Source organism: Acomys minous, assembly GCF_964271855.1.
Source record: "Acomys minous genome assembly, chromosome: 5".
In the NCBI taxonomy this organism is placed as follows: Eukaryota; Metazoa; Chordata; class Mammalia; order Rodentia; family Muridae; genus Acomys; species Acomys minous.
Genome location: NC_140494.1, coordinates 77,826,674 through 77,853,764, shown reverse-complemented (window position 1 = coordinate 77,853,764; position 27,091 = coordinate 77,826,674). Strand labels below are relative to the sequence as shown.

Here is a 27,091-nt window from a genome sequence, read left to right as displayed (position 1 = left end):
CCTCAGGCCTCAGTTTAAATGAAGACCCCTAGCTTTTGCACATGGCTTCAAACTCCTGGTGGTCTTGGGAATCTAGCGATCTGAATATAACATAGTAACAAGCATAATTCATAAATATGCTCACACTAAAACACCTTGTAAAACACACCTGAAAGGTGAAAAAGTCCTGTCACTCAGCCAAATGAACTCCAGTGGCCCTCCAGCCCTCCCAGCTGATGCAGGTGTCCGGAGGCCTCACCAGCTCTCACTCCCCTCCCTTGTAGCCACACTGAGCACATGAGAACATACCACAGGGGAATTCTAGGACTCATTCATCCTTGACTCCCTGAGAAAGCTTTCCTTAAATCCTTCCATTTTGCTTTATAGAAACTTGATGTTTGGCTAACTCCATCTCTTTCTTGTCATTTGATATCAAAACCTTTGCAACACATCCAAATACCTGCCTGGTCTGTCTGTTTTCTCCTAAGTGTGGTCGTTTGCTAACACCAAACATAACTTCTCCCAAGACAACCTGTCCTCTAAACAGGGCAAAGGAAGGTATTAAAAAAGCAAGTATCCTTCAGAGACTCAAAGTCTCCGAGTCAGGGAACTTCAGCCATCTTCCTCCCAACCCACGTGATTACTGCTCAAGCTTCCCACCTCAGACTTCTGCGTCAGATTTTATGATAGCTGAGAGGAAGATGAAAGGCAGAAGCCCAGGACCCATCTGCTCTCTCACTCTCTCGCCTCACCCTACTTTCTAAAATGGAGAAACAGGGTAAATGAACAGAAAGCCAGCACAGTGCCTTCAGAGCATGCTGTCAGTACATTACCCAGATCCTGAGGTTCTAGAAACCAAAATAACTTTCTTTTGCTCCCTAGAGAATAGCAAGCAATGAAGGGCTGTTATGAAAGCAGGTAACTTTTATCAGGAGACACTCTGCTTTGTCAGGAAGGCCACTGGTCTGGTTTGGGAACTGGATCCACTCTGACTTTCTAGCTAGCAGCCACTGCCAAGTTACTGGGCTTATTCAAGTCTCAATTTCCTCACCTGTAAAAGAGTGCCAATATTTCACACAGAAAATTGTTGAAAGGATAAAAGAGGTACTTAATGCAAATCGCTTTGGCAAGTGCCTGGCTGGAACCAGGCATTCATACACACAGAGCTATTAGCATGAAAATGAATTGAGCGACTCAGCATAGTAAGTTAGCAGGGAAGGCAGTGGCCACAGGGTGTCTTTAGTCTGATAAGCCACCATCCTCTGCTGAATAACTTTAGTGGAAAAAATCTGGGCCACCAAGTCTTATTTACAGCAGCTGTCGGCTATGCATGTAATCTCTACCGTTCCCAACAGTAAACAATCTTGTGTACTGTGGCGCCCCCCTAACCTTGTTCCCATGTCCCATGCACCTGCAGTGCACATCTACACATACAGCTTCTATGCGGCACCCTCCTGGGGTGCTGGCAGCCAGCAGCTCCGGGGTGAAAACACCATACACATATATACGTGCAACAACTCATGAAAAAGGAAACTGAAAGAACATGGAGGGGTACAGGGCAAGGCTTGAAGGGAGGAAGGCGAAGGGTGAAATGGTGTAATTACTGTAGCTCAAAAAACAAAAGATGTAATTGAAAAAAAGAAAAGATAGAAATATGAAAAAAAAAAACCTCACCAAACTTCGTGTGATAAAAATGTTTTGTGTATCCACGATAAAAAAAAAAAAATCAGTCCACATCTAGAGAACAAAGGAGACAAATAGGAGTGAGGGGGTGACAAAGGGATGGACGGTGGGTGAATATGCTAAACACTCAGACAGGAGCATGTTTGGGTAGCAGAAGGGATGACCGCTTTTGTAGACACAACAAAACACACCAACTCACACACCTCTCTGAAGCCCAATGAATCCTAAACAGGTAAAGAAAAACACCACAGAGATTTACCATGGCCCAACTGTGTAAGATCACAGATCACAAGCAGAGGGAGGAGGTTGCTTTTTTTTTTTAAAGGTAAAAGCTGATACCTTAATAGCAACAGAAACAGGAAGAGTCTCTTTAATTAATTAAGTTGATTATACACATTGGCATCAAAGAATGTTCCACACAAAACCATGAGCCCTGAATGAGAAAGGGCAGCTTGGGCAGAGGTGCTGGTGTACCCAGAGCCGGGCCTAGCAGCATGCTGACCACACTGTGGTACTTTGGCAGGGAAGCCCACACGCTTAAGTGCTCTTTTTTTTTTGTATGCCAGTTTCCTTTATGTATTTGTTTGTTTGTTTCTTAATATAGCAATAGGTTTCTAAGTGCCTACAGATACATGGCACATTGGGATCCAGTTGTTTTATCGCTGGATTAGTTAGCTCAGCTCAGTCCCTCCTGCACACTGAGGAACACTCCCAGGTATCAGGTAGTGACTTCTGCCCCAAGCTTCTCCTACCTCACTCACCCTCACTGCTCATTCCTCTGTTTGAGATCTCTGTCAGAAGGTAACTACAGAAGTTAACATTCCACTAAAAAAATCTTAGAGAGTTCCAGTAACCCTGATGCCTGGCAAAGATTTTTCAGTTTTTTATTTTGTTTCCTCAGTGACGTGGGGAGGTGGGGAGAGGGGGTTAAACCTAGGGCTTGACACGTGCACCGCTGCCATCTCCAGCCCTAAATGTCTCTAAAGAGTAATTTGCCCTGTCATCTCAATGGCGGCTGACTACAGTGAGTGCAATACAAGGGAGTTACTAAGGAGGCACCTTCAGCCGTCTTGTGCTGCAGTTCAGAAGCCATGGCGATGTGGTCACTGCCGTCGATACTCACCATCAATAATGGACATGTTTCTAGATACTGATGCAGTGGCCTTTGAACTCCTGCCCCGAGGAGCCATCTCCAGCCCAGTGTCTGTAAGCAGAATTGTAAGTGGTCAGTAACAATCCCTTGGCAGCTAAATTCAGTGAGCACAGTGCAGAAGTGAAAGCTCAGTAAACAAAGCTCACAGAGAGAGCCAGCAGCACGTGTAAAAACCACCCCGAGTCTCAGGGTCAGATGTCACACTTTCCTTAGGTTGTCCCTGGTTACAGCTGAAGGACACGAACTATAAATGTAAAGATGGGAAAAGCAACCATGTTCTTCAAAGCTCCTTTTTTGGCTTCTTTCTTTCTTTTTCTGAGACAGGGTCTCATAATGCAGCCCTGGCTGTCCTGGAACCTACAGAGATCCTCCTGCCTCTGCCTCCCATGTGCTGGAATTAAAGGTGTAGCCTAACCCCTGACTCTTCAGAGCTTTTATATTAAGTCACAATGTATGTTACCAGCTCAAGTTCCCATGGATAAAACACTTTTTTTTTTAAATTATTTATTTATATTCGTATGTGTGTGTTCTTATGTAAGTTTATGGCCCCACATGTATGCAGGATCCTGTAGAACACAGAGAGCATGGGATCCCCTGGGACTGAAGTCACAGAGTTGCAAGCTGCCACGTAGGTACTGGGAATTCATCTGGAAGAGCACCAGTGAACTTACCCCTGAGCCACCTCTCCAGCCTTCCTCCCATGGATAAATATTCAGTGATGAGACTGAGAACTGTTCCCAGGGACAGATTGATGGACTACCCCAGGATGCCACTGGATGGCCTTGTTATGTCATCTGGCCATTTCAGGACAACAGTGGCAGCGATGACAGCTAAGCTGTGACTGCCTCTACAAGTCAAGTTGTTTAGAGTAGTTCTCCGTTTTAAACAAGCTCACAGAGACTATAAACATGTAGGTATTTTGTCTTCTGACAGTAGCGATGTTTCTGTGATCTGGAATTGCGACTCGATAGCCATTTTCCTTCATTCACATTTGTGTCACTCATTACTCTTCTATACATGGGAGAATACACACACACACACACACACACACACACACACACACACACACACACAAGAGAAGCACATAATGAGCCTCTTAATTACAGCTTAAAAGCAACTATAACCCTAATGTAATGTGGCCAGTTACAATTCATCCAAGCTGTACTATAAGCACAGATGACAAAAGTGAGTGAGGAACTGTTTTAGAAACAACCTCATACTTCAATTCTGACATGATTTGGCGTTTCTCTTGTAGCTTGCAAGTCTGAAGTGTTGAACGGCAAAAATGAGTGCTCACCTCGGCCTCTCTGGGACCCTCCTCTGGGTGCGGCGCTCTGCCCTCTGCCTCCTCTTCGCCCTCGGCCTCGCCCTCGGCCTCTGCTAGGCACTGCTGGCAGGCTGTCATCAGAGTCATTTGCTGTCTGCTCCGTTATGTCAAAACTCAGGTCATCAGGGCTAAAGGCTGAGGTGGAGTTCTCTGACTGCGATCTGAGGGCCCGGGCCCTGCTCATGGCCTGTGCAGCAGGGACAGCACATCACCTTACCCACCACTCAGCTAGTCACGTGGATATCTATCAAGCTACAAGACCGCCATGCACACTAAGTGTGCTATACACGTGTGAAAGAGGACCGCACTATCCATCACATTCAGTACCTGCACCTGTGCACAGCCTGCAGGAGACCTCTTACAAGGGTCACCGAGAAGCTTGCTCTGTACTCTCAGCACATTTAGGACCAGAAGGAAGCAATGTCAACCTCATCCTCACCCTACACAATGTCTGTAAAAGACCATCAGGAGCTTCTTTTTAAAAATAAGCTCTTAATTTAAAAGAAAAAAGAAAAATAAACATGAAATGTAGGGTGCATTTATTTTCCTTATTTTTGAATATGACATTTTCTCCTAAAATAATACTTTTATACTTAGAAAAACACAAACAGTAAATTATCTTATATACATTGTTATAAAAGACTGAGAACGAATTACCATCTTAGGACCAAGCATGTCCACTTCCTTCATTTTGTAAGAAATCATTTAGAAAAGACAAATCTGAACTTTAGCCAAAGATTCTAACTCTAAAATGAACAGGTTTCTTTCATTAAAAATAGAATGAAAGCAATTATGTTCTGACCTCTTCACTGAGAGCAGTCAAAACATCACTAACAGAGCAAACCCAAAACAGGTTTGCAATAAAACTGGAACATAATTCACCACCACCACCACCCCATACACACACTGCTTCTGAAGAGGAAATTACGGGCATCCAAAGGAAAGCTGAGAAGTGAGAAGTCGCACGTGCTCCCACAGAGGTGACAATAGTCTTTTTCATCAAAAGAGCCACATTGTGAGTCTGAGTAGGAGACCAGGGAATCCTTTTTTTTTTTTTTTTTTTAAGTTTTCTTTATTATGTATACAGTGTTTTGCCTGCATGTACAGCTGCATACCAGAAGAGGACACCAGATCTCATTATAGATGGCTGTGAACCACCATGTGGTTGCTGGGAATTGAACTCAGGACCTCTGGAAGAGCAGCCAGTGCTCTTAACCACTGAGCCATCTCTCCAGCCTGACCAAGCAATTCCAACAGGACACCCACAGTCAGGGCGAGAGAGGGAAGGCTAAATGAGACGGGCAGAAAGCCGGCAGGATAGAGTTGGCTGAGAGGTGCAGCTGCAGGATCTGAGGCAGGAAGGAGGTTAGTTCAGTTTCTAAAGAGTTAGAAAAGGGATCAGGAGATGGTGCAGTGGACAAAGTGCTTGTCTTGCAAGGATAAGGATCTGAGTTCAAGCCCCAGTAAGCACGTGAAAGCCATGCACAGTGATGCCCACTCACAGTTCAGCACTAGCCAGGCCAAGAAGGAAGGATCACTGGGCACAAGGCCAGCCCAGACTACTTGGTGAGCTTCAGGCCAGCAAGAAAGGCATGCTGTCTCGGGGGAAAGGTAGTGGTGGGGAGACAGACGTCTCACTGGGTGCCTGCTGTACAAGCATGAGGGCCTGAGTTTGTATCTCCAGAACCCACAAAAAAGGTGGGTGACATTGCATGGGTCTAGTATCACGGCTCTGGGAAAGAGGCAGACAGTCTCTGCAGCGTTTATTCAGTACAGTGAGAGACCCTGTCTCAGAGAGACACGAGGTAGAGAGCCACAGAGGAAGACATGCTATGCTGACCTCTGGCCTCCACATGCACAAATACATACATAAGAGGTAGCAGCACCTAGGAAAATCATTCAAGACTGTCCTCTGCCCTCTGCGCCATGTCCGTCCCCCCGGCCCCACACACAAAATGTTAGAATAAATAAATGTCTTGCAATGTAAATCTTGAAGACAACCTAGAGATCCAAGAAAAAAAAAACAGATGCCATCAATGGTCTAATTATCCAAGAATTTTTTGAGAAAATTGTTTAAAATCCCATGCAGGAGCTGAAAAGATGCTCAGAGGTAAGGGCACTAGCAGTTGCTGCAGAGGACCTAGGTTAAATTCCAGCACCCACAAAGCAGCTCAAAACCATCAGTAGCTCAAATTTTCAGAAATTTCAACTTCCTCTTCTGGCCTATTTGGATACCAGGTAATGTGGTTTATAGACATACATGCAGGCAAAATACCCATACACATAAAGTTAAACAAAACAAAACACCCAAAGCACCATCCAGATGCCGTCTGTTTTACAGGTGAGCTAAGCCAGTTTTCCAAAAAGCAGAGCCCACTGCTATTTCAGCAGGGCTAGAGCACAGAACAATTAAGTGCCCAGTTCTCCCAAAGCCAGCCCAGCAGCACACAGACACAGCATTGAACACACCAGGAGCACCTGCAAGACTGGTGCTGGGCATGGTCTGGTGCTCTGTATCGACTGCTAATCATTTCCCCCGCTGAGGCCTGTGTGCTGCCTTTTACAAGCATGCACACACACACCTTGGGAGTCCCCTCCCCCTGTCCCACTCCATCCCTAGGACTGAATAACACAGCATCACATACAGATGAAATGTTAATTTGCCCATCTGAATGTGGCTCATTCCCATTCAGTGCGCATTCAGATTCCACGCACTCTGAGCATGTGTTAGACTAATGACTCGGTAACATTCCCTCGCAGGACATTTTGCTTATTCAATGGCCTGTTGATAGGAACCTGGCTGTGTTTAACTTGGCTACTGTCAATCATACTGTAAGAGCACTGGCATATGAGTATTCACTTGAGACTCTACCTCCGATCCCCCTGGCTGTATACTTAAGGCAGAGTGTGAGGGGACCACACGGCAATCCTGTGTTTCATCTTTCTCAGGAGAGGCCACACTGCTTCCCACTCCAGTGGCACCAGGTCCTCTCAGGCTCTCCACATCGTGCCAGCACTGGTCCTTGTTCTTTTCTCACTCTCTCTCCTTGGGTCTCACTCTTCTCCTCTAATGCTGGTGGTGTCAAGTCTCTCCGCATTTTGTCCTTAAGTGCTGATGAAGCACTTGAAAGATGTCTAGCCAAGGCTGTTGTCCGTTTTTAAGTTGCTGTTACTGTTAGATTTTCTAAGCCGTTTTGGATGCAACATGGGCAGCGAATCCTTGAATGCGTGATTCATGAGTACCCCTCCATCCTGTGAATCGCCCACTTCACCTGGGTAAGGCTCAGCACCACACTCGGAAAGGTGTACCAACCCCATTGAAATTCAGACAGGAACAAAGAATTTATAGGCCAGAAAACCAAGGACTGTGTGCAGACTAAGACTAGCACTCTATTTGTATAGGGCTGCGAGAGACAGCAGTGCAGAGGGTGGAGACCATGGCAATCTACAAAACCCAATCTTTACTGTCTAGTCCTGGTCCTATGTTTCCAAGTCAACTTGTGCCTTAAAAAAAATCTGAGTTTTCCCCATGAGACTAAGAAGCTCTACAGTATCTATTTTTCCATCTAAGTGAAAAGAGTAATACTTTCATTCATCTGTTTAACTAAAGCTCGGGAATAGGATTCATATTCTGAGCTCAAAGCTTCTGACAAAGTGTGAATTACATCCTGGGAAAGTGTCAACTCTATTACTCCAGTCCCAACAGCACGCTGGGGCTGAAAGCCCTGTCAGCACCCCACAGCAGCAGAGGTGCGATTGCTGTGGTTTAATATGTGTTTCAGACTTCTTGCGCTGTAAGCTTTATCCACAAAGCCACACCTACCAGTAGCGTGGAGTGGTCACTGCATGAGGTCAGGCCTCATGAATGCAATAATCTATTCATGGATTAACTAACGGACTCATGAGTTATGAAGGCAGTGGCTCTGTTATGAAAGAAAACTAGCGCACTTGCCGAGTCACCATGTCATGTGATCTGACATGTCAGAACTCTGCAGGAAGACTCCCATTAGTTGCTGGCACCATGTTCTCTAGCCTACCCAGTGTCTGCTACTGTGAGCTCAAAAAATTTCTATGCTTTAGGAATTATGTGGTCTCATGCATTTTGATATAGCAACAGAAAACGGACTAAAAATATAGCTAAGCTTTAAGCTTCCTTTACTCCTCTGAAGGGCTCCCACTTGACATCTGTAATATTTCCGTATAAAGTAGTCACAATTCCTTTGTTTTGTTTTGTTTTTTGGTGGTGATAGTGACAGATCCCAGGTACATACTCGGTAGGCATCTGGCCACTGAGCTACACCCTCAGCCCCAGCTCTTATCCTTTTAAAAGACTAGTAAGAAACTGAGGTTAGTGATTCACTCCCAAAGGACTCAGTGTAAAAGGTATTTCTGTTGTATGTCCAGTTAAAAGGACTAAGCAAGATTAACCAGATAATCCAAGAACCAGGAAATACTTCTTTCTAGCAGTCTACTGTAAGAGAACACAAATGGAGCAGATACCAGTGACCAACCCTAATCGGTTGGCTTTTCCCCTTAGGATTCAGAACACAACCTACAGAAAGCACAGCATGTGTGTCTAGGCACATCACTAACGCTGGTTTTGATGGGCTCAGAAGCTTTCAGTTCCAGCCAGTCGTTGGCCATGCGAAAATACTATGACCACCTGGAGCCCTGAAAAGACATTGGCTGGCACAAAGTCAAGGTTGTGGGGCAGACACGTGTTCAAATTCCAGTACCAGCATGTGACCGTGAATTCAGTCCCAGTCTCCTCATTTGTAACATAGGAGATGATAATGAAAGCACAGAATCTATCAAAAATAAACACAGCCCTCACATACTGCACAGAATGTAAGGACCAGACTACTCACCACAAGAGCCACAAAACTGTCCACTGAAATTACAAGTGGTTCAGACAAACCTCAGCAGTCAGTAGTGTGTGAGAGAACCACACAACAGTGACAGTAATCAAAATCCAAAGATCACACAACCAGAAAACAGAAGTGGACACCTCAGTCAGGGCTCCACCAAGCACAGTAAGTCAGAGGCCAGAGCTTCCGTAAGCAGTTTCAAATCTACTTTCCAGGAGACTGAGGAGGATTTCAGCATTCTAACTGAGAAATGTGTCTAGGTGTGATTTTCATCAGCGAGGCTCTCTTTGAATCTGGCCCTACCACATGTATAAATACATTTCAACAGGAGCAGAAGAGATCAGCAATGACAGCCACACAATTGTCGCTGCTGTGAACTGAGCTCGAATCAACCAAGGGCGGCCAGAGCTCACTCCTAGACACACAGCCTTGGGCCACCTGTCCAAATGCCCCCACTGGTGCTTCGGGTTCACACAGCAACCTACGGACACGGCATGCTGCAGCTGGAAAATTACCTCTCGAACTTCATCGTCTTCTTCGTTGGTATTTCTCTGTCTGCTCTCTCTGAAACGTCGTACCTGGAACATAACAAAAGAGAGTCAGACACTACGTGCTAACAGCAGAACCCACCAGAACGCAGGTGACCGAAGGACACAGACAGGGTTTCCGGTCTGTGCTAGACAAAGACTAGTGTCCACTAGAAGTCTACTGGACGAGCAGGACAGAGAATGGGAGACCTGTTCCTCAGATACAAGGAGCAGGCTGTGAGCTGTGCAAGTCTGGAGCTGAGAGGAAAGGCTTGGGGCAAACTTGTGAGAGTCACCACCAAAGCTAAGACGCTGGATGAAATGGGAAAGTGGGTATACAGATAAAGGACTCCAAGGACTGAGCTCTGGGGAGGCCAGTAAATTAAAAATGTGCCAAGAAGAGGCTTGGCAGCAGTCAAAGCAGGTCCCTGACAGGGGTGCTGGCAAAAGGAGTCACGGGAAACCTTGACAAGAGCAGCTTCACTGAAACCATGGATCAAAAGCCAGTATGGGAGCCAGGCATGGTGGTACACATCTTTAATGTCAGCACTCAGGAGGCAGAAGCAAGTGGATCCCTGTGAGCCTACAGCTCGGGAGTCAGTGTGAAGAGAAACCACTGACTCTCCCCATCTAGAATCATGGAGTAAGTGAGGTGAGTACAGACCTGCTCGGACTTGAATAGCACTTGGCACTGAATGATACTACTTACACATACCACTGCAAGGCTTTAAGAGGCCGTGCTAGACACACTAAGATGAAGGCAAGGGACTGCACTCATGACATAGTGTTTTGTTCGACCATGAAGATAATCTCACTCAATCCAAGTCCTTCCCAGTGTGTTTGGAACCTTAAAGTATCTACTCACACTCATCACATGATGAAGATGAGTGGCCGGTGTGTCAGCTCTGCATCCCTACAGTCTTGTTTGCCTGGAACATTATACTGAAAATACTTTTCCATGCCTTCTAAACACACACTTTTTGTTTATTTGAGACAGGGTCTCATATAGCCCAAGCTGGCCTGAAAGTCATTGCGTAGTGAGGATGACCTTAAACTCCTGATCCTCTGGAGCTATGGGTGTGCCACTGCACCTGGCCAAGATCATAATACTTAAAAGCCATCAAGACTAGTCAAATGTCTGTGTGACAGAGCTCAATGAAACCAAGCTCCCCACTCTTCCCTGCTGAGCACAGCACGAGCAGTGGTTATGCTGTGTACTACTCTCTGTCTTACTGTTTCTGCAGGACAATTCCCCAGGGCCACCCTAAGGGAGGGACTCCCCAGCCTCCCGAAATGTCCGCAGCCTCGCTACCGCCTTCAGGAGGCGGTTCCAGAATATCCCTCCAACAGTGCACTTACTGCCAGTTTTTTCAAGTCCAATTTGGCAAATAAAATCCATTTAATATTAATGGTCTTGGTTAACTGTGGTTAAATACCGCTTTCTGGAGTTTGTTAGCCATTTATACTTCCCGTGAACCCACTTTTTTATGTCTTTTGTTCATGGCTCTACTGAAATGTTTAAGATTTTTCTATAGCTTTATATGAGCCTTTTAATATTCTACTGAAAATGTTAGCCTTCTGCACGCTTACAAGTATTTTCTCTATGTTAATACCCTTTAATTTTGCTTTTTGACATGTCAATATTTAAATTTCAACATAGTCCAACAGAAGTTTTCCTCTGCCGCTCCGTGAGATGGAAAGGGCAAGCATGCTCCAGGTGAGATTCCAAAGCCCAATCAAAGCTAATGAGAAAAGTGACAGCATCAGTTCTTACAGGCACCCCCGGAAAGCACTCTCAGGAGCTCCGCAACACGCTCTCCAGAACAGACTCAACCTTTCCTCAGCACCAGCCACATGTCCAACCCTGCTGCCTTCTGCCTGGACAATGTCTAATTTCTTGCTCACTATCCCCTAAACTTTACAGACAAGGAAACCAAACAAACCAGAGACTTAAACGGTGGCTGATCCAAAATAAAAGCATGGCCCCTGAGAGCCTGTCGACCCGCAGCTCACCTCTTCATCTATCTTGTCCTCCAGGGCATCGATGTGGCGCTCCTTAAGAAACCGCTGTGTTTTCTCCAGCTGGTACTTCACTAATTCCTCGATGGCATCTTTCTCCTCTTTGTCCACAAACTCTTGAACTGCTTCACCCATCCCTCTTTCTGTCAGCAGTGAGAGCTGAACATTCTGGGTAAGAAAACACAAGTTGTTGATGCACGAGTCCTATCTGTTCCTCATCCAATAACTGCCCAAGAATGAAAACACAATCTGCTACAGGAGAAGATAAGGGGTGTGTGTGTGTGTGTGTGTGTGTGTGTGTGTGTGTGTGTGTGTGTGTGTGTGTGTGTGTGTGTGTGTGTGTGTGCGCGTGTGTGTGCGCGCGCGCACTTAAGCCAATGGGCCAGAAAATATTAAAAGGCCAGAAAAAAATGGGAGAGGAGTCAAGGACAGGTGCAGCTGCAGAGGCCTGAATGGCTGTGACAACCCCAGAGAGGACACCAGTGACTGCTGTAGAGGTTAAGCCACTGGGGTAGGCAAGGTGATGGTTGTGAAGATTGTCCCCACCTCACTCTGGGACCTGTGACTATGTTACATGGTAAAGAAGCCAGAGGCTGCAGATGGCGCTGAGGCTGTTCATCATCCAGCTGTAAACTAAAGGACTGAGGTTGTCAGGGGCTTTCCAGGTAGCCCACACAATCACAGGGTCGCAGATAGAGCAAGCGGGAGGCAGGGGAAGACAGAACTGGGAAAATGGTCAGAGAAGCAACACTGCTGGCTGTGCACACGGACAAAAGAGACCAAGGCAGCCACATAGGCTTGCTAGTAGCATGGGCCTGCTGATACCTCAGTTTCAGCCCAGAGAGACCAGGGCCACGTCTGACTCACACAATTGCCAGGAAACACATCTCTATTTTTTAAAAAATAAATACAACCAGAGAAGTTCAAGTAGCTTTGCTATCATATGGCTATAACAATAAAATAACTAACTAAAAAGACTACAAACGTAAGATAAATTTCTTAGATCAAGACTTTTACAGCAGAGATAGAAGAGCAATGCAACGCCAACAATGAGTCCTGCCAATTACATTAGCCATGTTCACTGAACACTTGGATACCAACTACCTCACACTGGTTACCTCACAGACCCACCAAGGAGTCTTTTGCCTTTTTTTTTTCCCCCAGACAGGGTTTCTCTGTGTAGCCTTGGCTGTCCTAGACTCACGTTGTAGACCAGGATGGCGTCGAACTCACAGCGATCCACCTGTCTCTGCCTCTTGAGTGCTGGGATTAAAAGTGTGTGCCACCACCGCCCGGAGTCATTTGACTTACGAATTATACACACTCTGTGCTAAAATCTGCAGTGTCAGCCATTCTTAACACATATGAGTGTGGTGGTTTGAATAGTATGACCCCCCCCCCCCCAAAGACTCATGCGTTTGAAGGCTGGGCCCAGACGGGCTACTAGGAGGTGTGGCCTTGTTGAAGGAAGTGAGTCGCTGTGAGGATGCGCTTGGAGGCCCCTACGCTCTGCCCAGTGTGGCACAAAGTCCTCTTCTGCAGTCTGAGGATCAAGAAATAGAACTTGGCTCCTCCAGCACCATGTCCGCTTGCATACTGCCATGCTTCCTGCTATGAATTATGTGTTTTCCTTTGTAAGAGTTGCCGCGGTCATGGCGCCTCCTCACAGCGACAGGACTCTGACTCTGGCAGTGAGCTCTAAGGAGTTACCTTCTCTGCAGTCTGGAAATACTGCTTCACCAGGTCTTCCACTCTGAGGGTCACCCCTTCTGAAGCAGGTTTGGGGATGAGCTTCCCAAAGTTGATCTCTTCTCCTACAGAAAGGGGATCAGCAAAAAATAAATAAATAAATAAATAATTAAAAAAATAGCAGCTTCTATAACACATTAAAATAGTCATACACTCACCAGCTCCTCAGTGGTACCATATAAATTTTATCTTATTTCTATTAATCTAATGTATATGAATGTTTGCCTGAATATATGTCTATACGCTGTGTATAAGCCCAGAGGACAGCGTTGGATCTTCTGGAATTACAGATGTAAGCCACCATGTGGGTGCTGGGAATTGAAACTGGGTCCTCTGGAGCGTAGCCAGTGCTCTGTCACTAAGCCATCATTCCCAACCCCATTATTCTTAATTTAAACCATGGATGAAAATTCTCTTAGTAACTATAAAGGGAAGGGCTCTTTATAATCTATATGATGGATATTTCTTATTAAAAAAAACATTATTTTAGGTGATGACTTTTGTTTTATAGTTAACAGTGCACTAAATGTTTATAAAATTTAACTGGAAATGAACTACTCACACATCAAAAATACCAAACTACAGGACATTTTTGAGTTCAAGTTTGAAGTCTTCCTAATGCTCTGTACACACTAAACCAAAATACTTAAAAATACTAAAGTTGGAAGCATGTACTCTGCCTGTTAACCCACAGTAGGAAAAGAAGCGTGGACTGTGAACACCCGGTGCCTCAAGTCACTCAGCAGCACTACTGGAAAACCTGTGTGTGCACACAACACACAGCCTCCCTCCACGCCTTCACCAACAGCCACAACTACCCGAGTGTATACACAACACACAGCCTCCTTCCACACCTCCACCAACAGCCACAACTAGCCATGTGTGCACACACAGCCTTCCTCCACACCTCCACCAACAGCCACAACTACCCGAGTGTATACACAACACACAGCCTCCTTCCACACCTCCACCAACAGCCACAGCTACCCAAGTGTGCACACAACACACAACCTCCTTCCACACCTCCACCAACAGCCACAACTACCCGTGTGTGCACACACAGCCTCCTTCCACGCCTCCACCAACAGCCACAACTACCCATGTGTGCACACACAGCCTCCTTCCACACCTCCACCAACAGCCACAACTACCCATGTGTGCACACACAGCCTCCTTCCACGCCTCCACCAACAGCCACAACTAGCCATGTGTGCATACATAGCCTTCCTCCACGCCTCCACCAACAGCCACAACTACCCGAGTGTGCACACACAGCCTCCCTCCACGCCTCCACTAACAGGCACACCTGTAAAGCAGAACAGGGCTGGGTGGGACAGTGCAAAACTGCAGACCCAGCAGTCGGGCCACTGAGGAAGGATCCAGAATATGAGGCCAGGCTAGGCTACACAGCAAGACCTTGCCTCCAAAAGCAAGTAAACAAAAGAAAATACCCCCAAGTGTTCATTTTCAGAAGATAAAATATTCAGTTAGCATTTCAGTCTAACATTATGACTACTAAAATCTCTACTACTATTTTGTCTTTATTTTACCAAAGACTGACTTACACAAATCCTGCCAGAGCACTCTTACACTTTATAAAATAACCAGTTTACCTGTCTTTTCCTTTTGTTCCCTGTGCCTGAAAAAGTGGACGATATCTTTTGGGTTGGCAACTCGATCCACAAACTTCTGGCTAAAACGAAGGACGTTGAAAGGTTCAAAGCCTCCACTGTAGTCTACCTGGAAAGACAGAATAAACCATTAACCAGGAAATAGTGCACCGATTTTTGAGAAAATACACTTTTTTTTTTTTTTTTTTTGCATCTAGAGTTTGGTATCTATAGCATTTATATCAATTTAAATGCTCCATACCTTTACATTTCTAAACCCATGTTCTATGTTTAATAATCATGAAGATGCTACAGGGTGCTTGGCCTACTCTGACCACCGAAGCACCGGTCTCCTGGGCTGAGCACAATCAGGCTCTCAGCCCTCGGGCGACTTCCAAGACAGTAATGTGCAGAAAAGTCTCTTGGGGATCTTGTCAGAAGGCAACAGGGTCACTGTGGGATGGGGATTCCACACTGTAAACACTGGAGATGCCAAGGCCACTGACTTAAGGCTCCTGAGCATCAGGACTTAAAAATAAATAAGGGGTCACCACTACCAAATGCTGTTAGAGCCACGGGCCTGGACTGGAAACTGGCTAGAGACAGGAGGAGCTGGAAACACATAGCTTAGAGACCGCCTGAGAGGAATTCAGCAGCAAACCTGAGGTGAGCTCAAAATTAAAGGTCACCTGCTCCATCAGAGCTTGAGGGACTGAAGGGACAGAATGTAGGCCTCAGGGTAGGCCTCAGGGCATGGACGATACCGAGAAAGACACTGTAGGGGCTGGTGGAAAGGGAGCCGCCCTGGGGCAGACAAAAGGCCTGCTCTGCCCCGTTTATGTCAGAGTGGAAAGACAGAAGGTGCAGCTCACACAGTAACCAAAATAGGTACACCCACACAGTAGGTACACGAATAGTAATGAAAACTAAGTGACAACCCGAGTGGACCAGCAATGCAGGCCACGGGCTGCAGGCATGGGAGCAGACTGAGGGAGAGTGTGGATGGATGTGATTCCTCCCAGGAGCTTCATCAAGGTCATGGCGCCCAGAGCGGAGCGAGAGAGCAGAGCAAAGACAGATCAGAAACAGAGCACTTGGGAAATGACAGAAGTATGAATAAAGTACCAAATCTATCAAACTGACCGGAGACTCAGTCAAGCCTCAAGGCTTCTGGCTTCCCGTTTTGCCTCTGGGGTAACTCTTCTCATTACTCTAAGAGCTTAACTTACTGATTTTTCAGAAAAGCATGGTAAGTGTGTATTATTATGAACACTAATACGGTTTCATTCACACCCAGGACTTACCCGCAGTCGTATAAGAGGCTTCTCTGGCTGTTGAGAATTCCCCAGCCGTTCCCGCTCAGCATTTTCAAGCATTTCTTCAATCTCAAGATAAAAACAGCAAAGTATTCAACTCTGGGTAAATGGATTAATATAGGTTCTATTACTGACAGCCTCCTCAGCCACCTTGATTTCCCACCTTGCTGACAGCATCTTTTAAACACACCTTCTTAACCTTTTTCTTTTGCAAACATTCTCAGTAATGTACTTCCCATCCCTAATGTAACTAACTCCTCTACAAGAAAACCTACAACACTGACTCTGTTCCAATTTTCTACTCATGTTTTGACATGGGTTCCCTCACCTTAACTTTAAACCAAATAAGTAGAGTTTTTCAGTGGCATCATGCAGACTCTGCAGGAAATCTATAGGATCTTGGATTGTTTGCCTTGGGAAAGTTCAACTAAACAAGATGAGTGTGTCTCATATCTGAAGTTGCCTCATTGTGTACCAGGTCAGACACATAAAATCTCAGAGAGACCCCAGAACAAAAGCATTCATCCTACATTGCTCCTGAGAAAGCTAAGGTCCGAGAGTAGATTTTATTTCCAATACACTTTTCTAATGGCTGTAGCTATTTGCCGATCTGAGCTCTTTTCCAATGTGAGATTTTATAATGCTGCCCTCCCTGCCTCCACCGGCCAAGTATTGGGGTTACAGGTGTGTAGCACCATGCCCGGCTCCTCAGAAATAATATTATACCTCTGCAGTATCTGGTGCTATTACCATAAGCACGTGTAGATACAGGACTGGAAATATGGTTGGCACAGTCAAGTACATGAACTGTGAACGTGCCGCATCTACAGTCACCTGTGCTAGTGACTAATGGACGGCAGAGAGCTTCAAGAATGAGATCTGCTCGGCCAACTCTCTATCAACCAGCACGCATGAAGCACCCACGAGTCAGGAAGGCAGGAACCTGAGCATGGTGGCACACATCTGGAACCCCACATTCCAGAGGCAGAAAGAAGACAGAGTTTGAGGTTCCATAGTAAGCTCCACGCCAACTTTAGCAACAGAACAAGACTCTGTTTCAAAGAACAGAAAAGGTTTCAAGTCCAAAAAAAATAAAACCTCAACGATGGGCCTTGTTGCCACAGGTATGAAGATAACAAAAATAATTAAGGACCATATAAAAAAGACATCAGAAACTATCAAGTTGTGCACAGCTTAATTCACTGCTGCCAATAACCACTCTCCCTAGTTGGATTATTATGATTTTTCTAAGGGTGGGGCATGCCAGTAACTTCAGAGGTACAGGCAGGAAATTCACAGCAAACTCAAGTTTCAGGCTAGGCAGGGGCTCATGCCAAGACCTGTCTCCAAAAGAAAAGGAAGGAAGGGAGGGAGGGGGAAAAAAGAAAAAGAAAAAATATGCAAGAAAAGACTGGAATTCAGGTACAGGGTGGCAGTGGAGCTCAAGCATAGGTGATTTCAACCATCAGGGAAATTTCAGTCTGTTTTATCTTGACTGTAGAGAAAGGGACTGTGCTGGCTGGTTTTACATCAACTTGACACAGCTAGAGTCATCTAAGAGGAAGGAACCTCAAATGAGAAAAATGACTACATCAGATCTGGGCTGTAGAGTATTTTCTTAATTAGCAATTGGTGGGGAGGGCCCAGGCCATGGTGGATAGTTCCAAACCCAGGGCTGCACAGATGGTCCTCTTTAAACTCAGTAAGTCACAAAACAAAAAGACAAGACTGTGGAAAAGACTCCTTGGGGGTGCATCAAGGGGTAGAAGAGAGAGAAGGGGGACATTATACACACGTATAAAATTGTCAAAGAACAAGTTTAAATAATTCTATTTTTTAAAAAAAAGACTTTTAATTCATTTCCTGAGCACCAGTGGTGTTGCAGCTTCCTGCGGGTAATAAACACAGCCGGCTTCCCCCTGCTGTGTAACCAAAAGTCAGTGAGTTTTCAACCAAAACCTCACTGCCATTCTTGGAAACATTTACCTTCTCCAAACAGAAGCTCTGGATGGCCTGGGTCACCCTAGGATTGTCTGGGTTGAACAGGTTTGGGTGGTTAGCCAGAACCACGTCCTCCATGAAGAACTGCCGCACCGTGCACAGTGGCAGCTTCTGCATGTTCATCTTCCTCCCTTTGATGCGCAGCAAGCCCACGTGTCTACACAGAGGAACCAAGAGCTCAGACAGACAGTAGGCATCCTCAGGGAGAGGACCGAAAGCACCAACGCTGTCACCCAGGCTCGGGGCACATGTTCAACCCCAGCCCCCAAGAGATTGGGGCAGGATGGAGGGCAGCTGAGACCCTGTCTTAAGTAAAAGGCTCCATATTTTCTTAGTTCTTACAAGATATTTTCTTATAAAGCAGCACCCTTAAAAATAGATGTCTCTGTCAGCTGAATTTTAATTTTTTAACAGTAAAAAATGGCAAACATTCTTCCTAAGAATAAAATGAACCCTCCTCCATCATCTCCTGTCGGAGCAAATAGTTTCACAAAGGAGCAAACCTGACTCAGAATAATAAAATGCTAACCCAGATCACGACAGAGGCACAGAGGAAACCACACAAGCACCGCCCCCACTGCCAAGCTCCTCCCACAAGCATTCCCATGACCAACAGGACCTGAGCAGATCCATGGGCTCCTACAGAAGCCCAGTTCATGAAATGTCAACAGCTTAAGTTGAATTAGAAAGCTAGGCTTGGAAGCACACTGTAATCCGAGCACTTGGGGGCCAAGGTAGGAGGACCATGAATTCAAGGCCAGCCTGGGCTACACCATGAGACACTATCTTAAAAGCCACCTCTCGACATGGGCATAAAAGAAAGAAATTAGATGTGTTACAACAGTACATTTATAACCAAAAAAGGCTCAAATAAGTGACTATGGGAATCTGCTTATAGAGACTTTGTAAAATTTGTAAATGTCTACTTAGTATCTAATTTGGAATTTATTTTTAAATGTTGGTCTTGAATTTTCCTACAAGGCAGCAAAATCACCAACAACCACCACCAAACATTCTCAGTAAAAAAGCTTGATCGTGTTAGTATAACCATGGCCTCACTACACTGCCAAGACAGGAGGAGCAAGTCAAGCCAGATCTTTAGTGCATGGCACCTCTAAAGGATCTTGTCATCCATAATTTAAGCTGTCCCAATCTGAATCTAACCACATCTACGTGGAAATTCTAGTAGTAACCCTTCAAGGCTGCAGAACTAACTATAGGCTAGAGAGAAGCAAAAACTCAGGCGCATCACCCCTAGGAGGACCCCCGTGAGCCGAGCCCGACCTGGATGTTTTACCCCAAATGGCTACAACCAGTCATTAGTAGAGTGGCTTCCATGACTGCTCTCTATGGAGGTCACCCTTGCGTTCTCTGTCACAGAGGGAGAGAGAATGAGCGAGCCTAGGGGCTAGATGGGTCCTTAGCAATTAACTAGCTCAACCCCTGCTCTTACTTAGTGACTGAGTAAGACCATGTCCAGGCAAGCTAACTAGATCACAGAACTTAAAGAAAAAACTGCCCCCCCCCCATTTTATTGTGAAAAAAAAAAATGAGTGCATAGCAAAGTTAGAGCCCATTTTACTCAATTCTTGGGCACTACTATGAGGTATTTTATTAACTTATCTTCCCAGAAACCTACCTACCCTTCCCTATTATCTTCCACTTTATTTTTTGGATGTCTTTCAAAGTGAATTATAGATATCTGTACTCCTCTTAAAATGCAAACATTTGTATCATTTTTATTTTTTATTTACCTAAGAATAAATGAGACAATTAAAGAGGTAAAAAACAAGCAACAACAACAAAAACCTGAAGAACCCTTGAAAAATCTTAAAACCAAAAAAAACAGTGCCACTACAACAACCAATGTGACCTTCAGGGTAGGTGGGTTGGGTGAAGTGGAAAAGGAGAACTGATTCCAGAGTTGTCCTCTGACCTCATCACAACACACACACACACACACACACACACACACACACACACACACACAATCACACACACGGTAGTAAGTGAACTCCAACAAATGAACAAGCTGCGCTCTGCTGCCAGCGCCATGGCTGTGGGGGTCAGACTCCGGCGAGGGTTTCGTAAGGGCTGACTTAGAATATGAGAGCACTCACTTCTTCACGGCTTCTCCAGGGGAAAGGGAGGTCACCACCGAGCTTCCAGGCTGGGACACGTAGAAGAGCTGCTGCTCGTTTTTGGTTGGACCAATTTTACACTCGTGTTCATGGCCCCAGATGACGAGGTCAATGAAGTCGTCCAAAAACTGCTCTGGGATGAAGTTGGTGTTTCCGTGCTTACTCCTACAGCAAGATTTAAACGCAGGGCCTAAGTTCACAACAGTAAGGGAAAGTCCATCTTAAGTCTACATAGATCTTTTCTCCATCCTTGTCAGACACTGCCCAAGGGATGGTGACTGTGTCAAAATCAAAGCAGAGCTTTACAAACTTGCAGGACACAATCAAGCCAGACGCCTGATGGGAAGCAGGTCTGCACTGCAAGGAGATAGCAGAGTTCATAGACAGAATGCTGTACTTTGGTCAAGTCAGGAAACCGAGAGCTCTGTCCACCCCAAATCCACAAGTGGACATGATTATGCAGCCCAAAGAGAAGACAAGAAAAAAAATGAGTTAAATCTAAACTTCATGATAAAATAACAAACTCCTAAATGTATCCAGGGACTTTAACATCTATTTCTTCTATTAATTATTTAAAAAATGCACAGAATGACACTTTAATCAAGACTTTTCAGTACACTGAAATGCGATGACTTTGAAGGCTGTGCTTTTAGAATTAGCAGGCCTCATGAGGAGGGATCCACAGGAGAGGATGCGTGCTCTGCAGGCAAGGGCAGGTGGGAAGGTGCTACAGTGAGAACAAGCTCCGTGGATTCACACCAAGCTCCGTGGATTCACACAACAGCGAGACGTGGAGCTAAACTGAAGAGCTCGGGGAAGACGGAAGGTGAGCTCAGGAGAGCAGCAGGCCTGCGCGTTTCTTATGTCTTTGTGTGAATCCAGTATGTCGGGTGTGAGGAAAAGCAGGCCACACTCCAGCACAGCGCGATGCCACTGTGCCTCCACAGGGCACACAATCTTCTCTGGGAGAAAGGGATAATGGTGCTGGCAGCCTGCTGAGAGACGGCAAGCAGTCGCTCCTCCCTTCAGTCTCCCTCTCTCTGCAACAAAGCAAAGCTGGCCATCGTAAAGAAGTGGAAATAAGTAAAAATGCAAAGGCTGAGGGACACACAGCCAACTAAGCAACCCTGTGTCCCAGAACCCTACCAGGCGTGGTATCGGCAGATGAGTGTGAGGATGAGAAGGGAAGAAAGCGCTGTCTGTAAGGACCACACCCCCAGCAGTGGGAGGCAGGGAGGGATGGAGCAGAATAGCTTTGAACCTGGCATGCTGGCTACATGTGGCAGGCCATGGACTCTAGAGGAAGTGTGGTCCCCACAGAGATGCAGGTGAGGAGGAACGAAGGTTTTCTGTGCACTTTACATAAACAACAGCAGCAAATAGGGTAATGGACGGACCTCAGTGGCTGATCCCTTGGCCAGCATGTACAAGCGCCTGGGTTTGGTCCTCAGACATACACATACACGTGCACATGCACTTGCAATCCAGATGTCCAAAATATGTGACAGAAGGCAAAAAAGGTCCATGTAGATTTGTTTTCTGTACACACACATACAGCTCAGCTACTTAGGTGTGTTTACACATGTTACCATACATTAACTCTGTTCACCGAGAGGCTGAGGGATCCAGCGTCAACAAGCTATCTCGAGCTCACAATATGTTGGTTCTGAGTACTAGCAATAAACACAGTCAGACTTTCTGGAGAAGTGGCTGATTCAAGGTAAGAGTGAAAGGGAAAATTTTTAATTAGCATTAAGGCAACCAGAACAGCAGAGCTCTGTAACTCATAAGTGCAGGTCGACAGGTATGCTAGCCCAAGGTCCCAGATGATAAGTCACAAAGAATGCGGAGATAGGAGACAAAGGCCTATTGAGTGTTCCAGGGACCGGCTGGCCATAAAAGATAGGGAGGATACACAAGGACAAATTCCTGAGAGAAGCAGGTACTGGACATGGTTGAGTGAGTAATGAGCCAAGCCCCCCTTATCCAATCTTATGGTATCTGCTTAATCCCCCCTTGAGGCCCGCACACAATGTTCCAGGTTTGAGTTTAACCAGATGTGTTGTTAGCTCAGAGAAACATCTACCCTCGGGTTCCAAGAAAAACAGGAACGTTCCCATGTGATTAAGTCTGAGCTTACCCCAGATCTGCCTACGCAATTTGCTGATGTTCAAATGTTTGAAACAATCAATCGTGTGTGGCCGCGCCAAAACTTCCCACTCCCCTCCCCCACCCTTGCCCATATAAACCCCAAACCCCTGGGCTTCTGGGTGGACCCCTCTGTCTCCTGCGTGAGATACGTGTCGACCTGGAGCTCGGCCAATAAACTGCCTCATGTGTTTACAGCAAGACGGTCGTTTGTGTGTCTTTGGGTGCGCGCCATCCTGAGGCTTGAGTGAGGGTCTCCCTTCGGGGATCTTTCAAGAGCAGGAAAACACAAGACTGGGCTGCAGCACCTTGTGAGGTCAATAGTCTAGGCCACACTCAACAAATGAATTAATAAACAGCATAAACACACGGACGCTCGCTCTCTTCCTATCCCTCCTTTCGCCTGCCCCAAGTCCTTCAAGAGACATAAACAGGTAAAGAACGAGAAAAGTTGTGCTCTCTCTTCCCTACAAGGAATCCCAGTGACTGAATACCGGAAGCATAAAGGCCAACTGGCAGCACAAGTCTTATAGCACACCTATGGACACAAACACCCTGCCAGGATCCAGCTCGTGCTCCAAAATATGGGAAACAAGGTATTCACACACTTACAAAGTATCTTCCCCAAATAGTAATTTCAAAATAGGAACCAGGAAAAGCACTGAGAAGCAACTGCACGGCTTGATCTGACATGAGCATCACCATCTTCTGCAGGGAGAGGTCACACGCCAGCACGCTCAGTGTGGGGAGCGATGCCAAATTCTGCCATGTCAGAAATCCTGTGCTTAGGCTGCAGGCTGTGACCTTCCGGTTGCTGAGCTCTGCTGAGGAGGTCTTTGTGTTCCAGGCCATCCTTGGGCTATTTACCTTTGAAAGAAGTAGGGACTTCCCTACTGAGAAACACCTGGAGGGTTAAGGAATTCCTTTCAGAAGGCTACTCAGCAAAAGGAAGTTCTTACAGAGAGCTATTCAGGCTATTGTGTTCTTCTTGCCTTGGGAGCTAGGGAGAGAGGGATCAGAATCGATCCTACTGACCTTACTATATAAAGTCTTACTTGTCCGCATTAAAGAGAATCTTGATCGGAAATTTCCTGACTTGATTCATAATTTCTCGCATCTCTGTATCCTACTTTCAACCCTCACTCCCTCTTTCAGGTGAACCCTGATTCAATTTTTCCCGTGGGCCAGGACACGACACCTCAGCAGGGTCAATTTGCACTAGGGTTTAACCTTTGGGAATGGTGGTGTTCCCTCCACCTTTCGCTTCATGGTGTAGGCAAGGCGGAAATGTAAGTAAGTGCTCAGTGGGGTGTAAAGGTTGTGGCATCCACACATACCAAAACGCACCCGACACAGCTTCACACTCAGCAGTCTGCCTCCTGAAGACCCACCACTTAACCTCAGTCTGGACTCAGATACAGCACGCAGTCAGGCCCAAAGCCCTGTCTGTGTCCCCGCCAGCTTCTACCACCTCCCCTCACCTCTTCAACTGGAGGGATCACAGGACACGTCATGCTTACTGTTTCCGTTCCTCTCAATCTACCGTGGACTCTACCAACAAGATAAGCTGCCTTCAACTATTAGCAAAAGACAGCTGATCTAGCTGTGCTTCTGGAAAGGCATTTGCACAATACACACACATACACACACACACATATTTGTGTGTGTGGAGGAAGTGCTCACTGCATCAAATTTTATAAAAGCAAAAGATTGAAAATAAAATGGTCACTGACAAGAGAAAAATACAACTATAGATCAGTAAAAGCCAATGACACCTCTAAGCACCAGGAAGGATAAAATTCAGTACCATAATATCAAACACTTGCAGTGCTTCCTAATATGGATTCTCTTCTATGGATAATACAAACAGTAAAGCACATGGGATGACTAACTCACACCCCAATACTGTTTCCTAAGGGACACGAGGAGGCAGGTGGATGGCAATGGTCCACTCTCAGCTCCATCAGTGTCTGTTTCCTAAGGGACACGAGGAGGCAGGTGGGTGGCAATGGTCCACTCTCGGCTCCATCAGTGTCTGTTCGGTTCCTCTCATGTCTCACCCATTCCAGGCAAACATTCTTTCCCGGGTACTGATACTTGTCAACTGGCTTCAGCCTGAAGTCACACAGAGAACAGCCCCGCCTGACCCGTCCTGGTGACAGGGAAGGCACCAGGCTTTACTAAAGGCCTGTGCATACAGGTCTTGGAAACCTCAGTGCTTCTCTTAAAAATCTTTCACACAGCCTTTTTACCTGTTCTGATGAATCACAAATAAGTTAAACCAGGAGTTCTCATCTTCCTTTGGTCTCAGCATTGTTACTTTTTTATTGACAAACATCCGATAGAGCCTTTCATCTGGAATGGACCCTGTGGAAGGACACAACGCTATTTTAAAATTGTTTTCCTACTGTGGATATAAAGGGTGAATAGGTGTTACTTCTAAATTATGCATTTCTCAAAAGTACTATATTTTCCTGCTCACATACATATCTGAATTCTGGAATCACACGTGTAAATGGAATCCACCAACAAATGTCCCCAGCTCACACACAACAGCACTCATTTGCATTCAAAGAACACTCTCCACTCCGGAAACCAGGATAATGTGTGAAGAGAAATAAAGGAACTTCCTATGCGTCCGTTCCCACCAGACTGTCTAGTGACAGCATCTCTCCTCCCTTGACTACGAATGCTAAGTTAATGTGCTTTCAACTATGGTACACCAGTAATATGCACAGGAGTGGACACTTAAATAGGCTGAGAATCCTAAAATGTATTTTAAAGTATAAGACTATATATATACTGAGTTTGTGCTTTTCAGTAATTTGATGATTTTAAGTAACTCTTCCTATATTAAAGCTTGTCTTAGTCCAGTAGAAGATACCAAGAAAACATGTAACAAAATAGTAACAACTTGTCATCATTACGTTAGAAGGAAAGGCCAAGACACTAATTACTGTAGAGCGGGAGACGGTTTGCTCCTTCACATGCTGACCATGGAAGAAAAGCCAGAGACTGGACACATAGAGACATCTGGGTGGATGGAGCGAACAGTGAGGCGAACATGGGCGAGGCGGCCCCAGCACACACGGCCCAGAGTACTGCTGGGAAAGCCTGCAAGCTAAAGCACTCCAGGAGTTGGTAAAATCTGAAGGCAGAGGCTGAGGGCAGAGGCAACCCGCAGCGGATATGTGGAGCCCGCCGCCTGCGGGTGTGAGCGGACAGGGACTCTCACTTCCACCCCAGTACACACAGGTGTGAGAACTGTGGGGGACACAGGGACAGTCGGCTCCAGACAGATATCACTGAAGGGAGAAGGTGAAAGTGGGGTGACAGGAAGAGTCTAAGGTGCTGAGAACCTGAGGATCATAAAACATATGCTCTGGGTTTAGCATGGAGTGAGACCAGTTAAGGAGGGCAGCACCGGATGGGAGGAAAAGATCCCTAAGAGGGGCGCACAGAACAGACACACCACTCAAGCATAAGCAAGCAAGCAAGCCATTTTTCTGGACACACAATGTTCAATACTGCAAACACTGAAACTGCCAATGGCCTTTTAAAGTCTGTCCTCTTCCTGTTCTAACTCAGATTCAGACATAAAAGCACAACAAATGGGCTTTGCACATTATTTCTAGCCTCAAAAATACTTGATACAGAGCCAGGTGGTGGTGCACACCTTTAATCCTAGCACTTAGGAGGAAGAGGCGGGTGGGTCTCTGTGAGTTTGAAGCCAGTCTGGTCTACACAGCAAGTTCCAGGAAAGCCAAGGCTACACAGAGAAACCTTGTCTCAAAAAACAAAACAAAACTTGATACAATACACAAAATGTGTTCTTTATAAATAATGTTTAGCTTTTCATTCATATAGAATAAAGCCTAGTAAAAAAACGCTTTCCTACAGAACACAAGAGAAGTAGTGAACAGAAGCCAGGCAAATTGGCGCACGCCTTTAACCCCACTCGGGAGGCGGAGGCAGGGGGATCTCTGAGTTTGAGGCCAGGCTGGTCTACATAGTGAGTTCCATAATAGCTAGAGCTACATAGTGAGACCCTGTCTTGAAGAAACCAAAAACAAACAAACAAACAAAACAAAAAGAAATAGAAAATAGTGAAATCAATACGGTGAAGTATAGGGAAGCAGGAGGTGGAGGGAGAGAGCAAAGGTCACCTTTTTTTTTTTTTTTGAAGACAGAACCTCCCACTGGCCACAGCTTGCTGATTGGCTATGCTGGCTGCCCAGGGAGCCCCCAGGCCTCTCCCCTCTTCACTTCCCCAGTGCTGAGATTACAAGCACAAAATAACACAGCCAGGATAGAGCACATTTCTGAGTCAGCTTTAATAATAAGATGTCAGTTGTAGAGCAGGGACATAATGTGAAGCACTAATGGACCAGATACGTAAGTGATTTTCTTCTGGTCACACTGAAACAAGCAAAGCAAAACATTAATAATAACATATGTAATATGTTAATAATGGGACTTCCTCCGTCTCTTATGCCTAGTGTGTCACAGCTCACAGCAGGCAGATTCAGTCTCACAGCTTACAGAGCCCAGGGGTGTTGCACTGTACTGG

The 27,091-nt window shown here is 45.8% G+C and overlaps 1 protein-coding gene across 5 annotated transcripts in view; it reads right to left on the bottom strand.

Moving 5' to 3' along the window:
* MRE11 (MRE11 homolog, double strand break repair nuclease) overlaps positions 1–27,091 on the bottom strand; it is a 45,748-nt gene that overhangs the window by 9,318 nt on the left and 9,339 nt on the right. For all 5 annotated transcript variants that reach the window (XM_084781306.1, XM_084781303.1, XM_084781307.1 and 2 more), the window contains exons 7-16: positions 24,774–24,888; positions 20,353–20,538; positions 18,218–18,389; positions 16,220–16,300; positions 14,919–15,045; positions 13,267–13,370; positions 11,551–11,724; positions 9,526–9,588; positions 4,113–4,329; positions 2,786–2,866 (exon numbers count right to left, since the gene is read on the bottom strand). In XM_084781306.1, coding sequence (XP_084637432.1) covers positions 2,786–2,866; positions 4,113–4,329; positions 9,526–9,588; positions 11,551–11,724; positions 13,267–13,370; positions 14,919–15,045; positions 16,220–16,300; positions 18,218–18,389; positions 20,353–20,538; positions 24,774–24,888 — 1,320 coding nt within the window. The remainder of the gene's footprint in view (positions 1–2,785; positions 2,867–4,112; positions 4,330–9,525; positions 9,589–11,550; positions 11,725–13,266; positions 13,371–14,918; positions 15,046–16,219; positions 16,301–18,217; positions 18,390–20,352; positions 20,539–24,773; positions 24,889–27,091) is intronic.